General features: G+C 43.4%; 1 protein-coding gene across 2 annotated transcripts in view; it reads left to right on the plus strand.

The window, feature by feature from the left end:
• Positions 1–18,328, plus strand: part of DEDD (death effector domain containing) — a 184,965-nt gene that overhangs the window by 17,724 nt on the left and 148,913 nt on the right. Inside the window, exons 1-2 of one of the 2 annotated variants that reach the window (XM_069607183.1) lie at positions 9,318–9,409; positions 9,691–10,091. In XM_069607183.1, coding sequence (XP_069463284.1) covers positions 9,767–10,091 — 325 coding nt within the window. In that variant the 5' untranslated portion in view covers positions 9,318–9,409; positions 9,691–9,766. Of the gene's footprint in view, positions 1–9,317; positions 9,410–9,690; positions 10,092–18,328 lie in introns of those variants that run through there. The other variant, XM_069607182.1, reaches the window with a different exon arrangement.

Here is an 18,328-nt window from a genome sequence, read left to right on the forward strand (position 1 = left end):
CGAGTAATGTCTCCCTTAAGTTCTTCCTGTTCTTGAGGGAGTGATCTTGGGGAGAGGGCCACAGGACCAGTATTTCCCTTGGGCTCCCTCCATAGGGGAATCTGATGTGTACAGGGATGAATAATATTCTGTGAACACCGAAATTATGTCGGGTAGAGCAGTGATTTCTTGCCCCCCTTTCTTTATTTTAAGGATCGTCTTTGATGCTCCTTTTTTCCTAATCAAACTCGCTAACGGGTGATCCACCGTATTGGCTTTGACATAATACCTCTGTTGGAGGTAGAGCGATGAATGCTCTGCAGCTCTAGTCTGCAAAACCTCTAATTGCCCCCTAATCAGCCGATATTCCCTTCACAGCATACTCCCCACGTTAATAGCCCTGTCCCAACTCAACCCTCACACTGAACTAGTTGGCGGTTTCCACAACCCTCAATCTGGATTCCGAGTATCCAGAGGCACGGAAACTGTTTTCCAGAACGCCCGTGAATAACTGCTCACATTCCTGGATTCCAACTCCCCTGCGGTCCTCATCCTTCTTGTTCTCTCCTCTGCATTTGACACGGTCAACTAGTCCATCCTCTTACAAAGGCTCCACAACATCCTTGGTATCTCAGAGCGGTCACTGGATTGACTGATCTCCTTCGTAACGGACCGCTCTTGTCCCAAGTCAGCCTGGGCACCTTCTCCTCGCCTACTTCCTTCTTCACCTGTGATATCCCCAGGACTCTGTTCTTTCGCCTTGTCTCTTTAACATCAATCTTACTCTGCTGGAAGCCTAGTTTCTTGGAACAGGGTAACCAGCGATCGCGGCGGTCAAGACTAGGTCTCAAGAGGGGTGAGGGTGACTGAAAGCCCGCAATGAGCACACAAAGCAAGGACACTTACGAATTACTCCAAGCAGGTGTTATATTAAAAATATAGACACATTTATTACAAGGCCTTTGTAACATTGACCGTAGCGAGAAATCACAATAAAACTCAAGTAAACCAACACATACCAAACCAATATACTATATATACAAATACAAACGAGTTAGACGCACGAAATGTGTAGACCACCTTGATGGGGAGGAAAACAGGCAGTGCGAATAATAATTAGACCCAGTCCGCCTTCAGAGGCACCTAACAAAAAGGAAGTCCAAGCACTACGAAGAGTGGAGCCTTGTGCTCAAAAGTACCTGCACACGCTGGTGCCAATGGGCAAAAAGGGGAGTCTCTTCGAGGGAATCAGGCAGTTTAGTTTGGTGAACCAATGAAGATGAACAGAGCTCCATGACTCAAGCGCTGCCTCCACTGTGGGCAGAATCAGAGCGCGAGTACGGAAAGGCGTGCTGTTAGACACAGCTGGGAAAAGCTATGGGCTCCTGCAGGAGGGCGACCAGTTCTAGCTATGCTACTCACCGGTCCCCGATGCAAGCAGACCCAGACGTCTCCGCGTCGGTTTCAGTGCTGGCAGGTTCAGATACGAGCAGGGGACATCTCGGCGTCATGTAGATTCCGCAGCTAACGAAGTTGAGTAGAGGACGTCCCAAACGCAGTGAACCCGCACAGTTTGTTACCACAGCAGGGCAACGGAGCGGCCGTGTGTATTTCAGCCAAATGTACACTACTCACTTCAGACCTGGGAATGCCAAGTGTACGAATCGTGTGAGAGTGACAAGGACTCGTAATACAACACAACCTGACGTCGGTTACAGAGCAAGACTCCTGGGTAAGCTGGTCAGTCTGCTGGATGGCCCAGAGACACTTCCGAAGTCTTACGTGCAGGAGATGGTGAAGATGCCGAGAATAGTTGTTCCTGCTATTCCAAGGGTCGAAGTACCAGTACAGGCCTTCTCGTTCGATCAGAGGTAGAAAGGGTTTCACGAAGCGACAGCAGTGCAGAGGAGTAGTCCTTCAGTGGGTCACCAGCGATTCCTCGGTTCAGCCTCGTGGTTGCAGGATACTTGGCTCCTGTATTCCTTTGTTCGTGAGAACTCAGGAGATCGACATGGTAGTGCTGTTTCCAGCCCCCTCTTATCCACGGTTCCCTTCGCGCAAAACTGAGGGGACCCAATGGGAGATCTGCTCATAAAACACTCACACCATACGTGGACCTATCACGGACCACGGATGTCCCAGGCATTCATACCACCCTAGACTCTCGGGTGCCCAGGATGTGTATTGGGACCAGACATCCCAGCCCACATCCTGAAGGCACACACACAGCCTGTAGAAGCCAGAGAAAGCATCTGTGTTTTGCGGGAAAGTACATGCCCAAATAAGGAAGGCCCCGGGTCGGCTCGACCTGGGGAAGGTGAATGGGGCAAGACGGTCAGCGGACAGGACAACGAGCCTCGTGGTCTGGTCATTTTGGGAGCCAGGCCACCGTTTTGGGCTAAGCGCGAGAAACGCGCTTAAACGCCAAAAGGAGCCCAAAAACACAAAAACGATTGCTGCCACCAGTCCCGTCCGTGATTCACCTGCACCGTTCATTAACAATCCCAAGAGAGTATCTAGGGCATGTAGAAGACTAGAGATCCAAGAGAGCAGTAACTTAGCTTACAGTGCCCTCTTGTGCCATGTTGCGCGAAAGCTGCAACATGATTAAGAAACTAGAGAAAAAAACGTTTCCCGGTACTGACTGTCTTAAGGGCATGTCAGTTTCCCCGTAAGAAGGGAGCGAAAGCCCAGAGGAGTGCGGCAGAAGGCTGCACTTCTCTGGCAAAGTCTAGATCCTGGTGAAAACAGCAAAAAGTTTAGGGTTTGCCACATGGAAGGAACATTACCCACAATTAAGAAATCTTTCCTAACACTGAGATTCAAGGAAAGAGCATATACAGAGCAAGTAATTGGCTCTGCACTCACCATGTCAACCAACAAAGCATGTAGGACCCTATTGACACTTAAAGCCATATCAAGGACGGTCGCCCCAGATGAGACTATCGGATCCGTGACCAGGTTCAACCAGGACAGCCATCGGGTCCAGAAAATACTACTGAAACACTGGCATCTCCTTAATATAGATATCCACATTAAGCAATGATGCCCTCCAGGCCACTGTTGACATGCACAAAAGTACCCACCTTGCGTACAATGCTAAGCCCATCGTACATGGCACCTGTCGCAACCACCAAACAATCTTGGCTCGCATCTAAGAAGACTTCCGGCTTTCACAAGTGTGGAACTTGAAACATTTGTTCCCATGCAAGAAATGCCAAGCCATTAATTTTCAATGATACCAATGAACAGTCGCACAATTTATTTATTGCAAATCTAATATTGTCTGCCATCATCTGCACCTGTAATCCCCAATACATTGACAGCACAATAAGAGAATTGAGAACCAGGATTAGAGAGCACCTAGGACTAATCCACTCACACGATGCAAGATACCCTCTGGCCCTACACTGGCAAGAGAAAGACCAGTTGGACAAGAAAGATGACATCAAATTCATGGGACTCAAAACCATCCAGCCTGATCCCACAGGGGGCGACAGAATTGAACTATGACCATGTGAAGCCAAACTTCTCCGCAAGTACAGATGTGTCAGTCTAGGCTTGAGCTCCGATCACGAACTGAATGTATTTCTCTGATATGACCGTACATGTCTTGCTGAAATTTCTTACAGATGTTTCACCCTTTACCCGACTATACGTCTGCTAATGCGCTCTATATCCTGCGGATACCCATCGCAGGCCACAAGACCTATTGCCCACCATTAGTGCATGTCCATGCCACCCCACTCTTCTTGGTGGCCCCTTCAACCCACACCAGTTCCACACCGACATATACCACAGCACACCTAATCAACAACATGCGCTATTCCAGTCTGAATCGTTCACCGCCTTGGTTATAACGTGCATGGGACTTGGCCTGCACTTTCACTAGGTGAGCAACCACCTTGTATGAACCCAACAGGGCATATTCATCCTGTTATTGATTGGGACCCGCACCGAACTAGCCTGGATCACTATATACTTGCCCCTTGTCCACTGGGACCCTTCAGGCCTGTAACCTCCCACGGCCAAAACAATTGCACCCAGATGTGTCGGCCATGGCTGTTATTCCTCTCACGTACTTCAGGTAATTGCCCTTATTGAGCTAGATATGCATTATATTCTACCTTAACATACCCTTGACAACATGCTGATACCCCCATGGCCAGACTCCGAAACTGACCGTCAGCCAACCGGCACTAAATATACTGCAAATGGCACCTGCCACGAATACTGTGTTCTTTTGTTCTCTTGAGACCCTTCGGGTCCTTAACTGCCTGCAGCTAGCAGACTATGTGCCTCACCCAACCCTCAGCTCACCCTAACTTGGTTACTCCCCAGCACACAGGTCCTATGTGTCCCCATGACAACATCCAATCTCCTTCGCTCATGGCCCAGCCAGCAGCCAATGAACGCTAACGCCACAACAGCCAATGAGTTCCTCCTCTACTAAAACACTTACTACGATGACGGGGAGAAACTGGGAGAAACGCCTGACAAACCATGAACGAAGCTTGCTGCAACCTCCTGGACCATTGAATTGCACGGTGAAGCCCTGCTGCTGTGTTGAACTCCTTTTACGCCTTGACAGGGAAGCTGTGGCTGGAACGACTTCTCCCCTTGGGTTAGTGGGACCAACTAACCCAGAGACAAACTCCACTGGACCACTATCCCCGACTTGCTGTGCCTCTCCGTTGCTGCGGAAACTCCATGCCTGGGGTCGGGTGTCCATAGTTGAGTGTAACTTCTGCCGCAGTATCGAATCCAGCTACGTGAGCTTCCTAAGGACCCTCCAAAAGCAGGACTTCCAGATCCAGAGTCCCCCCTCACCGAGTGCAGGATCGAAGTGTCCAACCGGTATCTGTGACCTGCATCGGTGCTGTTTGCTAAGTGCTGAAACTGCGAAGTTCCGCAGAACCGAAAAGAGCCCGTAGCTGACGACGACCCCTCCAGACTTTCTCCCTCTTGTCCCCACGACTGAGACTCAGGAGCCAGGGTTTGCACTGCTGTAGCAAGACCAAATCCAGCTGGACCACTCTTCTTCTAACAAGAGGTACTGGTTAGGCTTGGGGTACTTGCCTCACTGCCTGTAGCCATGCTTTTCTCATTTGTGAATTGCATTGGCTTAACCTTCTTTTTGAGTTAATTCCAACTCACTTCTCACAGGCTTTACAGCTTGTGACCCTGTGACCCTACAGTGATCTATTTTATTTTGTAATTTTTTTTTTTTTGGGGGGGGAGGGCTCTAACTTTGCAAGACTTTGATCTAAGAAGTACATCATATCCATAGTGTCCCAAATGGCTTTGGCTGTCCTGGCTCCCTGAAGAGACTTGATAAGGTTTGTCCCTCATAGGTGTTAACTTGTTGTATGCTGGTACTGCTTGGGAAGGATTATCCAGACTTCATTGGAAGATTTGGTTGTCCTCACATTTGTTGAGAAACTATTCTAACCTGTATACTTCTCTTTAAGCTTTCCTTTCTACAGACTCGGAATCTGCAAAGTTTACTAGTGTGATAAATAAATGCCATTACTGTCCGTCACCTCAGGGTGTACGAATTGTGTAAGGAGCATATCCAAAGATTATCCACCAATTTGTTTTGATTCTGTAAAGTAATGTGAAAGTCTTTTTACATTGTTGGAACAAATTGCCTTTCTAAAGAATTCTTATTTAAAAATGGATGTTAATTTAAACTATTTATAACTGAAACCTTGAGTGTGTTTACTTGGTTACTTGTAGTGACATATTTCATTTGTACAGCTCACATTTACCCCTCTTGAGATGGGCCTCGCTGCTCAGTCACACTACCAACTTGTGTAGTACAGACCTATACCAAAAGGTGGGTAACCTAATGCCAAGCAGATGAGTGTTGTGTAGTCTCACACAGTGTGACTGCACCAGTTCTTACCAAACCGGTTCAAAGCACTAAAAGCCTTCCAAATGCACATACAGGGAAGACTGTTCTTGTCCTTACTGACAGCACTGCTGCCATGTACTATCTTTACAAACAGGGGGGCACTCTTACTCCAGGGCTACCCAGCTGTCACCGAGCATTTGGAAATAGGCACTCGAACACCTGTTACTAATATCACAATATGTTCCAGGGGAACACAATCAGAGACTTGCACCTTAGAAAACTAGCAGCGCTTGCAAGGACATACTCTATGCAACATCTTTGCAGAATGGGGTTGTCCACACATCAATCTGTTCAACTCTGAAGAATGCCCAATGTCCAAATTACGCCTCCGTGTACCCTCAAATGGTCCAAAGGGAACATTATCTGGATAACGTGGCCCAGGAGATTTGCCTATGCTGCACTGCTCAAACATGCTGTCAAAAGACCTAGGGAACACACTGCACCCGTGCCACCAAACACTCAATTTAGCAGCTTGGCTCCTGAAGTCGTCGTGTTTGAGCACCTCCAAACTTCCATAAAGATATATGGACATAATTAGAGAGGTGTGAAAACTTACCACCAGGCATTCTTACTCCAATAAATGGAAACCTGTCATTTGGTGCCATAGTAAAAACATCAACCCTATTAGCTGTTCACCTAAAGATATACTGCTTCATCATGAGTTGGGCAGTTGCAGTAATAGCATTACCGCACCGCCCAACTACGAGTTAAGTGGAAATTTAGAGGATTCCCCTCCAGCTCTGAGCTGGAGGTAAATACAACCCATTTTCAGCGCGATTACTGCGGCGCAATTATCGCTGCTTTAATTGTGCCGAAAATGCCCCATTGATTCCAGTGGACTAAAAAAAATTGGTTTTTATACCACTGCTTGTGATCCAGAGGTAATGCTGCCAGACCAAGTGCCAGTAACGCTAACTTCATTGAGCGGCATTCTGGTGGATTTACCACTGGGATAACGCCTTACTCGTGATGAGGCCCATAGTCCTTTATCTAATACACCTCTTAGATTCAGGACTCGTTTTCAACTCCCTAAAGGGCCACCTTGCTGCCATCTGTGTACACCACATCTCGGAGCAAGATTTCCTGGTGGGGAATTCATTTATGGAAAGGGTAAAGAGACTTCACCTTCCTATTTCTAACCAAACTCCCGGATGGGACCTGAATGTTGTTAGAAGACTAATGGGACCATCTTTTGAGCCAGTGCATAAGGCTAGTCATGAGGCCCTCTCCTATAAGACTGCCTTCTCAGTGGCCATAACCGCCATTCATAAAGACCAGGTCTCTCTCACTCTCTCCCTCTCGGACTATATGCACAGCATGTGAATCTAAGACCATGCAGTCATCAGAAGTACGATTGCGGTGAGTAATGCATGTCCTATATTTAGCCACAAGAAGAAAGTCTGCAGATGTTGGAAATGATAACGTCTGGGCCAGACCCTCAGTTCAAATCGCTATTTCCGAATTTCAAAGTCCATCATGCTACAAATTAAACCCTAACTATTAAAAATTGACCTCCAATTGAAAACCTTTTTTGCCAGGGACTGAACAGACCAACATGGCAGCAAAAGGCTTTTGTAAAGAAGTGTTCAAAAAGTTTTAAAAAGCAAAGCTACACCACGAAGGGTCTGCCTGTGCCAAATCAACTGCCCATATGTACTTAAATTGTGTACGGATTGCATGAGAAGTTACATAATAAAAACAAAGGTAATCTTTCTAACCATTGTACTTCTGTGCCGTGTCCCATTGGTAACAGAAATTCCATGATTGTATGACAAAACTCGTCTCAGTTCAGCTCAACATTTCATCTGGCCTGTGTGATGTTTTTGACATGAATGGACTAGAATGTCTGCAAATACCTCCCACTTTATGCGCTTATTTGGCACAAGGGCTGTTTAGGCCCAGCTGCGAAATGCCAGCATTCAGCAGATGACTTTGCAGCCCATTTGTAGATCATCCTCTGAGCGACAAATTATCTTTCGCAAATGTCACACATTCTCCGGCTGTGTGCAGCACAATACCTGTGAACATGTCAATTTTGCAAGGGATAATCCAGCCCAAATAGCTATCGCTCATCAGGTGTGAGGGTCATTTGGAAGTCAACTGCTAAATGTTGACAGCAGCTGCGCTGAAATGATCCTCGCGGCAAATGACCGGCAGTGAGTTGGCTACCATGTCACTGTGGCCGCGCCAAAAGGCGTTCTGCAGCACAGTGGTGCACAGAAAGGCTTGCGCTGCAACGTGGTGTGCCAATACCAGCTACAGAAAGGCGATCACTGGTAAGTAGTAATTGTAATTCAGTAAAAGACTAAAATGTGCACTGTTGGAGATGGTGAAACGATTAATTATAGTAGCAAGATGAATATGATTGAGCTGTTAGATCAACTAGTTGAATTAATGTTTTTGACATTTCCTTGAAATTTCTGAAAAAAATGTGTTGGAGGTTAAATTTCCATTTTGGAAATTTCGATGCTAATTAAAGATGAAGCATAATTCTTGTTTTAACATAGAATTACTGCCCTGCGGCTTCTTTGCAATGTCTCGAGGATGGGGATGTTATTTTAAACTGTTAATATTGTGGGAGAAAAGTGTTGGGGCTCAGAGTGCGTAAAATGCTTCTAGATTAAAGGTAGGAACTTTATAGTAGATGGATGTGAAGATTGTGCCCGTGGCTGCCTGCACTTTTTCTGCTTTGTGTGAGGAAAGCCTGCATTTGGCTTGCCTAAATGATAAGATCATGTATTACATACCGCTTTTGCCAAAGCCTTGTACATATTCCATTTACATACAAATGGGCGAACATATCCAGACCGGCAGACGCATCTAGATGGACGTTGGCCTGCGTCGCATCTAGATAGGAGAGATTGAAGGAAAACACCTAGAAAAACATAAATGCTAACATGCGCCACACCTGGAGTTGTGAACACCAGCCTGCGTGGCGCTCAGATGGAGTTGTGAATGTTAGCATGCCCACACCTGGACGGGTCTCTGGACACTAGCCTGCACTGCATCTGGGTAGGAGTGTGAATGTTGGCATGACCACACCTGGATGGAGTCCTAGACGTTGGCCTGCGCCGCGTCTAGATCGGTATGTGAGGGCCAGCAAGTGCCACTCGGACAGAACTGTGAATGTTAGCATGGTAAAGGTCAGGTAACCCACTAACCAATATAAGCTCAAACTCTGCATACTTATCTCACTCAAAAAACTCACACAACCATCTCTCGCACAACAAGCCTCACGCACTTCACAACACTGCAACAACACATAAGCCGGAACAGCACACGCAGACTGACTCTGATCCGATACCCGCACCAAAGCTCAGCACCCGGTGTGTACTGAGTTGAAGCTGCCAACAGAACACCACTCCTCACTATCCTACTCCCGTTTTCACCTTACTAACCCATCCCACCTTTATCGTTTACAGATCCGCCTGGGGACCAATTCCGTTGGTGATGGTGTGCGGTACAAATACCTTTTAACATTTAACAAATGGAATTGCTCGTTTATTGACCTTGGTAGGTTGAAAGGCTGAGTTGGGCCGTACTAGGATGTGAACCTAAAAAGGCACATCAGAAGTTTTTCACTGTAAAAAAAAATAACCAGGCTTATTGGTTCTGGTATCTTTGTGTGTTGCCACATCCGGCAGATGGAGTGACTGCTTAATACTGCTTCACTTATTATGAATACGTTTATTTAAATTTTAGTAACATTTGCAGACAAAAAATGCCGTTAGTATCTGGCTTGATTTTGAGAATGACAAAAAATATATCAACATCTTTGTTTTCTCGTTCGACAGTGCCGTGAATTGTTCTCGTTCTCTTGGAAAGTGGAGTCTAGGAAGTCCTCGAGGCGAGAGTGCATTTTCGGGCGAGATGGCCTCCTTGAAACGGAGTCGGGCGCAAGCTTGGCCGGAGGAGACTGGTGACCGAGAGCACGGCCTTTACAGTTTGCATCGGATGTTTGACATTGTAGGCACTCACTTGACACACAGAGATGTCAGAGTGCTCTCTTTCCTTTTTGTGGATGTGATTGATGACTATGAACGGGGAATGATTCGGAGTGGTCGGGACTTTCTGCTTGCACTGGAAAGACAGGGCCGTTGTGATGAAACCAATTTTCGACAGGTGCTACAGTTGCTGAGGATTATTACCCGCCATGACCTGCTACCCTATGTAACGCTGAAGAAGAGGCAAGCCGGTAAGTGCCTTCATGTCATTGGAGCCTCTCCATGTGTATTCTACTATAATGTCAACAAATTAACTGCCATAAAGGTGTTGCTCTGAAGATGGGTACATGTTGTATTGGATTATCGGGCTATCCACAATTGTTTTCAGAGTCTTGCATTAGCAGGTACTACCTCAGAACTGTAAGATTAATATGAAGTTACAGACTGAAGGTCCTACTTTTTGAAAACAGTACCCTATAATTTAAAATTGTATATAACTTGCAATCTTGGATGAGCTGAAGGGGTAAATTGAATGAATATTCCAAGAAAGGATGTGGGAGAAGATTTGTTAGTGGGATGAACGATGTGCATGTGGTGAATTGGAGGGCAGACTCGTTTGGGTGTCTTTTGGTTTTGTCATGAAGAGAATGTGCAGTCTAGACAGATTTTTTTATAGGATGGCAGACCCTTCCGGTAACTACCCCATGGCCAAGTGAAGTGAGGTGTCCCTTTTTAATATTACCGAAAAGTAACTCGCTCCATTATAGCATTGTTTGGCAAATGCTGATCCCAATGCTACACAAATCAATGTTTCATGCATTTTATGAAGCTTCCTCTTTGTTTATATGTGGTGCCAAGTCGTTTAAAAAGCTGAAGGGGGGGATTTTTTTTGTTGTGATTTTGCAGAAAAAAAATTCTGAAAAAGCGGCAGTGTTTTTCTGTACTTGTTTCGTTGGTTTCACGTAAACTCATTGTTGTGATATTTACTTTGCTTTAATTTCCATTTCTTGAGGGCATTTTACTTGTGCACAGCAGTGCTTTGCACCCTAGAAACTCCTGAAAAGAATCGGCTACTGTTGACAGTTGCACTCTTTAATTAAAAAGAAGCCTGTGCAGCAAAGTATCCTGGTACAGTTAAGTAATTATTATTTGATCCCAAAAAAACTCCTATCAAAAAGATCCATTGATCAATAGGCAAACAAAAAACGTAAAGTAAAATCATAGCATTCATGAACAAAATGAATTACACATCATGGTGGAGTTGGGTATGTAGTAAGGGGTGAAGCATAGACAAATGTATACATTTAACCAATTATGAAACGCAGTATCCATTTAGAGTTGCCTATACACCTAAATCACAATGTTTGTTTCAACCTGTGATGGCATTTAGTGTGATAACCAGTTATAAGTAGTCATTGTTGGGCAGGAATTGATGTAGTAACCCTGTGGGAGACTGCACAACCCTTGTCCTCTTGATATTAGGTAACCCACCTATTGCTATAGGTCTATACTACACAAGTTGGTAGTGTGACTGAACAGCCAGACTTGTCTCAAGAGCGGTAAGTAAGCTGTAGCAATGAAATCCACCAATAAAGTTTCCAAATCACACTTCTATATGTAGCAATCAAATATACTTTCTCAGAATCAATACAAAGCAAGTAGATACTCTTTAGAGATGCTTGATACACACTTCCTACACCCTGAGGTGAATTCACTAACTAGGACAGTAATGGCATTTATATATCACTTGTACGCTTTGTAGATTCTGAGGTTTGTATAAAGGAAAGGTTATTTATTCATTTATATAGCGCACCTAACCCAAAGGTATCTGGGCGCATTACTTGACAATTACAGCATTGTTACAGAAGGTCGAGGTTGCAATGTAGGTACAATAGGATGCATAGAAGGACAGAAATGTAATCGCATTACAGATACAAGTTAGGTGTGGGATTGATGGTACTTTACCGATCCTGTGCAAAGGGACAGGTTTTCAGATTTTTTCTAAAGGTCCAAAAGGACGGTTCCGATCTTAATGCCAAAGGCATGGAATTCCACAGTTTAGCTGCTAACACCAGGGAATTGTTACCTCCTGCTTTTTGTAATTGAAATCTAGGTATCGTAAGAAGGTGTGCATGAGTGGAACGAGTAGTTAGCCTATGGAGTTTGTCAGACTCCAAAAACAAAGGAAACATAAAATCCAAATCTGATCAAAACACACGAGAGAGTGAGAAAAAGGGCTCACTCACTCCAGGGTTAAAATTAAAAGTCCTAAAGTCCAGCAAAAGAGCTTGGGGGGGGGGGGCGGAGGGTCTCTAAGGTTGAAGGTAATTAGCACAAAAATGAGAATTCTTCCTAACAGTCATGATGGGTGCAGTCCTTGTGAGAGATACCAGATGCCAAGATAACATGCAAGGATTTAGACTCCCCAGTGTGTAGTCCAAAAACAAACATATTGTCAAGCCCTTTACTAGTGGTGACATGCGGGTGGGTACCCGTGGACTGCATGAAATAGCATGCTTGTTTTGATTTGGAAGCATGCTATTTGATGCAGTCTACAGGTACCCACCCTCATGTCACCACTAGTAAGGGGATTGACAATGTTAGTTCTGGGACTTTCACACTAATTTTGGTGAGTCTAAATCCGTGCATGTTATTTTGGCATCTAGGATTTCTCACAAGGAATGTACCCATTATGACTACTACGAATAACTGGTTAGCAAACTAAATGCCATCACTGGGTGAAACACATCGTGATTGATCTGTATAGGCAGTGCTCCAGATGGGATTTTGTCGTGAGAGTATTTTACTTTGTTTTTAGAATTGTAAAGTAAATCCAATTTCAAGAGTAAAAATTAGTTTCTTCCGTCGCAAGAGAGTAAAAAAGTGTCTGACAACTATCCAATTTGTGATAACATTAAAACTGTGTTCGAAAACATTACTGACAAAAGAACTTGCTGGTGCGTACTACCCAACTTAATCTTCAATATACCTGGACACAAAACTCTGTTAAGAACTACTACAGATTCCAGCTAGTTGCATCATAAATCAAGTCCCTCACTCTACCAGCATCACTTCTTTGCCTCTTGGGCCTACTGTTGCTGCCCGGCACTACCTACTTGACAGCCACTCCATGTTTTTCGCTCCATCTCTCCTTCCCTTTGCTACTCTGTTTCCCCTGTCTCACTTTCTGATGTTCTGCCTCTCTTTTAATTGTTGCTATGCCACGTTTTAAGGTCTGTTGCTCTGTCACTCTTCCTCTCCCATCTCTGCGTTCTATTATTGCTGTTTCCCTCCTACATTGTGCTGTATCGGTTGATACAACTCCTCTTCCTCTCTTATGTCATTACTCTGGCTATATCGTTTTTTCATTTTCTCTGTTATGGTTGCTACTCCTTTTGATTATCTTTCTTGCACTGCCTCTTATGTTATTGGCCTGCCTTTCTCTAATGCGGATTTTCTATTTCCAGATCTCACTGTCTGCTGTTGATCTGTGTTTTCTTATTTTACGGTCTGTCTTTTTTGCTCTGCTTCTATCCCTCACTCCTATGTTGTGTGTGTGTGTGTGTCCTATTTACCTCTGTTTCCCTTCTCACTTTCTTTGTTGCTCTCTTATGTAGCTCATTGGTCCGTCTCTTCCTGTTGCTCGAATTCCTGTTTGTGGATTGTCTAATGCATTCTTTGTTAACCTGTATTGCTTAGGTTCAGAGTTGCTCTTTTTCTCCTTTTTGTCTTTTGACATGGCACCAATAAATATTTAAAAAGCTGAAAATGCCTTTTCTATTTACAAATCCAGTGCAGCTTTACCATTGTGCGCTCCTTTTTTAGATGTGCGCAAACCTTGTTTGGCTGTTAGGTTGGGAATTATAGAGTTAGAGGTTTCTCACCAGATGCAGTACTTGCTTGAATGCAGATGGCTTGTGCCATTACAAGTATAAGAGCCCAGATGAGATGTGTTCTGACCCCTAGCAAGTATAGCAGCCCTGATGAGATGTGTGTTCCGAGCCAATGTATAGCGGGCCCGATGAGAGGGGATATATGTGATCACTGTGCCGTTTTTACTTCGATTGCCGAACATGCTGATTTTATTTTTTTAAAGAAAAAAAATCAATGCCCTTTTCACCCTAATATATATATATATATATATATACACACACAAGGAGACCCCCAAACCCCTGTTACCCTCTACTTCCATTATATACACTCAAGCCATAAAATAAGCAGTGTCGCATAGCAATTTGCTATGCAATTCTGTAGGTTTGCTAATCAAGTGGACATTTGTGTAGCAAAGTTAGCTATTTAAGTTGCCCTCTTCAATGAAAGCACAGTTCGCCCTGCATTCCTATCTTACCCTCTGTGCTCTCTTCACCCTCTTTTCTCTGTTCACTTCAAGTGCTAATGCAGAGGAAGTGCAGCAGTAATCGTCTCCTCCACTCGTGAGTGCCAAAGGCATGTGTGGGAGTGCTAGGCAGGAATTTACTTCTTGATTGCAATTATTTGAAAAAGAAAGAATCGGGATGATACTTTTTATTAAGCTTTCTATATCCTGTCTGGCAAAAAGATGTATGTGTCGACTTTATATTTTTTTTAAAAAAGATAGTCATGCAATTCCATTTCTAAAATGTAAGCTGTTACATAATGCATAATTACAGTATTGATACTGTAAAACACTGCATCATCTCCATGCTTTACAGCAATGGTTAGGTTAGTGTATCTAAATGTCAGTGTCAAATATATTTCATTTTATTGGGATAAATGCACCATATTGACGAGTGAACACTTTTGAATATACACATGATCACATAATCAAATGCTTTTGATGACAAACTTTGTTTTGCAGGTTGCATACATCTTGCAACGGGTGCTCAACCCATGAGCGAACCCATACTCCTTGATATTGTATATCCTCATCCTGTTGCTTTATACCGGTTACCCTGAATGTGAGAGGACCACAAACTACAATATTCCACCTAGTTTTCCCAGTTCTCTACCTGCTACTCAATCCACTCTGCTTAGTCTCTTTCTTGCCTCTTACATAATGAATACACAAAGCAAACTAGATGCTTATGCAAAGTAGTGATCAGTAGTTCTATCCAGTCTGTACATCTACAGATCTACTTCAATACCAAACGCTGAAGTTAGCCTCCAGAGCTCGCTTTGCTTTATGCTTATGATTGTATTATTTGATTGCATTATATATTACCACCTGTGTGGAGACAACTGGACAAACCGTTTTCAGAGCCTTTTTGATCATATCTATTTATTTGTATCCATTCACGCTGCTAAACTTTTACATTTTACAGACTCTGGCTCGCAAAGTCTTTTCGCCCACTCGCATAGTCGAGTAGATTTTATGAAGGCCCAGTAGCATTTACAGGGGAAGTTTGAAACTTTAACATCTTCTTTGTTTGCAGTACATATCAAATACAAGTTTCACTGTGCATGGCTGGCGTCTGGGAGGCAGCAGTGTGCCAAACATAAAGTGGGTTTGTAGAAACATGCAACATTTGACAGAAATCGCATTTTCAATTTGTTGTCCTCCGTGCCTATGGGTCGAGTGCATTTCTCTTAGGCTGAATAGGTGAACTAAGTTACCCGACCTGCAGGTCTAGCTGAAATTTAAAGAAATGGCAAGGCCCGACTCCTCTCACTAATGTTTTATTTCAGCGGTACGCATAACTGCTGTATTTTTGCTCATGTCATGGGTACAAATTTCGTCTTGTGACATTAACAATATCAGTACAAAATTGCTAATCAAATAGGTCTGTTTGCTAATCAAAAAACATTTAATTAGCAAACTCTGCTAATCAATTTTTGAAAACTAATTTATGCCTTGTACACTGTACCTTTCCCATCACAAATATAGGGTCGAAATAAAAAACATTTCCAGTGGTCGCCGTAAAAAAGGCGCATTTATTGTATGATCCGGATGAGAGGTGCGTGTTCTGAATCTGTGAGCATTTAGTCCTTTTTCATAAGTCGAAAGCTAAGTCCGCTCTGTTGCAATTAAATGTTACCTGCATCTTAAATGCATACCTCTGATGCAGACGCATTAACTCACCTATCAACAGGATTTGAACAAACAGGTTATACAATGATCTCTGCAGCAGGGCTATTGATCCTCTGAGCTACCTTTCCCAAAAGGCTGTTGACTGGGGAAAGGCACATAGGGTTAGGGAACTGGCAGTTCCGTGAGAGGCTTGCCTGACATAACTGGCTTGTCAAAAATCTCTCAGCCTGTTTGGACTATCCTGCATGAGTAGGTTCATAATGAGGCTTTGAAATATGATAGATTTTTGGTAGTGGGACTCAGTAATGTGACATGGGAGAAGCAGAAGTTTTGAAAAGCGCAAAGCAGAGTAGGAAAGATCAATTATATGGCAGCATTGCCATCTTCTCGCACTGCCTGCCAGTGTGCATCACATCAGCTCAGGCGGGTGGTGGTAAGGATCTATGGGAAAATACATTTTTACTGTGCAGTCGAACATCCTGCATGTAAAACACATTTTCTGTATTTTTAATCCAGGGGAGACAGCTCGCAGCACCCCCCTTGACATCCACCTACTTTATTAAATCCCCCTACCAAACGCCCCTCTCCATCTATTCTTTGGGGGAAATCTTTTGTTTTCCGTGCAAGGTTTGCTACATTGCAGTAATGGGATTCAGGAGTTTTGGAGTGAAAATGGAGGACTCAGTTCTTGCTCAGTACTTTAGCTCGCTGCAGAAAATGCCAGCACATCTTCGTGCTTTGTCATTACAGCAGCTCTTTCAAGAAAATCTGGTACTTTCCCAAAACATAGCAGTCCTGCTAAGAAATGTGGACATGATGCAATTGACCCTGCTGTGAATAATTGGCGCTGTGCCATGACCTGTTTATAGTAGCTCTGCTGATAAATTACGCTACTTTGACTGAATATATAGCAGTCTTGTTCAGAGGAACCTGTACAATCTGTGCCACTGAAAATATATACAGCACTGCTTGTACCTGCATCCATTGTTCCCGCTTGCGGTGGGCGGCTGGTAAGAAAGGGAGTTAAAGTAAAGTTCTAACTATATGCCCAGCTATTCCTTACTCTCTAATACAGCAAACAATGTACAGTGCCCATTCATGCGTGCACATGCATACAATCTTATGACTAAAATAAACACATTGCCATATAGAACACCAAAAGCTTTTCCTTATCACAAATGCCAAAGAAATGCTTGCTGGGAGGCTCTTCTAAAACCTTGAGACATAAATCGCAAATTATGTGCTGCGGTGATGAAAAGAAAACAAAGTATGAAATTGCCATTATGCTGCAACTGCGATGCCTCTATTAAATCTGATCAAAACAGCGGAAAATGAAGCAGAAATGCAGCGCTAGTTTAAGACCATTTTCATTTTACACAATTCTATGTTTCCTACGGCAATGTGAAAAGCATGATCATGATTCAAAATGGTTAAATAACACAAACGTACACAATGCAGGCAGTTCAACAAAACACAATTTCCCTTCTACATTACCCAGAAAGTATTACCTTGTTATAAATATTAACAGAGGATAACCAGTGACCTCCAAAGATTTGTGGGGGTGCTGCTATAAATAGCCTATGTAAGCTGTAGGCAAGGAAGATTTAAAAGGGCCATATTGACAACAATTCTGTGCGTAAAAAGGCCTTATGCACACCTTATCTGGAGGGCTTTGTATAGGCAACTCTAATTGGATACTCTGTTTCATAATTGGTTAATCTTATATATTTTTTTCCATGCTTTGCCTGTTACTTCACCTACATACCCAACTCCACCCTGGTATGTGTAATTAATTTTCTTCATGAATGCTATGATTTTACTTTTTTGTTTGCCGATTGATCAATGGCTCTTTTGTATATGATTTGATTGACTTGTGTTTTTATCGAATAATAATTACTAACCGTTTCATGTAGTAATTTGGATCATTTAGCAGCCTTGATAAAGACCATTTGTCAATAGATTGCTCTGAAGAGAAATAAAGAATAAAAAACAAAAACCTGTTTTGTTAAGCGCATAAAACTAGCATTTTCAAAATGTATTCGTTTTACTAACAGGTTAAAGCACATTGTGTTATGTCATGTTATATTATGTTGTGTACCAGTCATGTTGCTTTTTACGAGGCATAGAAAGGCTGTTCAGTCAAAGGTGACATGTAGCATTCGATTATTGTTCAAATAAATGTTAGCAGGATTTGGTTCTTTGAAAGGGTACACTGCCTAAAGGATACCTGCAAAAGTAAGCTGGTAAGTAGTGTTGGAGCCCATGGTGGCAACAGTAAAAACACAAATGATCACAGTTCAAGGGTGTTAAACTGTAAATGCAGGGTGGAAAAACGCCTAACCTAAATCTAAGAGTGGAGCATGCTTCGACCATCAAATGAAAAATAAGGCAGTCCTTGGGGCGTCTTGTCAAAGTAAAAGGCCTATTAAAAAAATATATACATGTTGTAATTCCTTACAACTAATTACAGAGAGTGTGGGA

Source organism: Ambystoma mexicanum, chromosome 1p (genome assembly GCF_040938575.1).
Source record: "Ambystoma mexicanum isolate Mex_15411 chromosome 1p, UKY_AmexF1_1, whole genome shotgun sequence".
NCBI lineage: Eukaryota > Metazoa > Chordata > Amphibia > Caudata > Ambystomatidae > Ambystoma > Ambystoma mexicanum.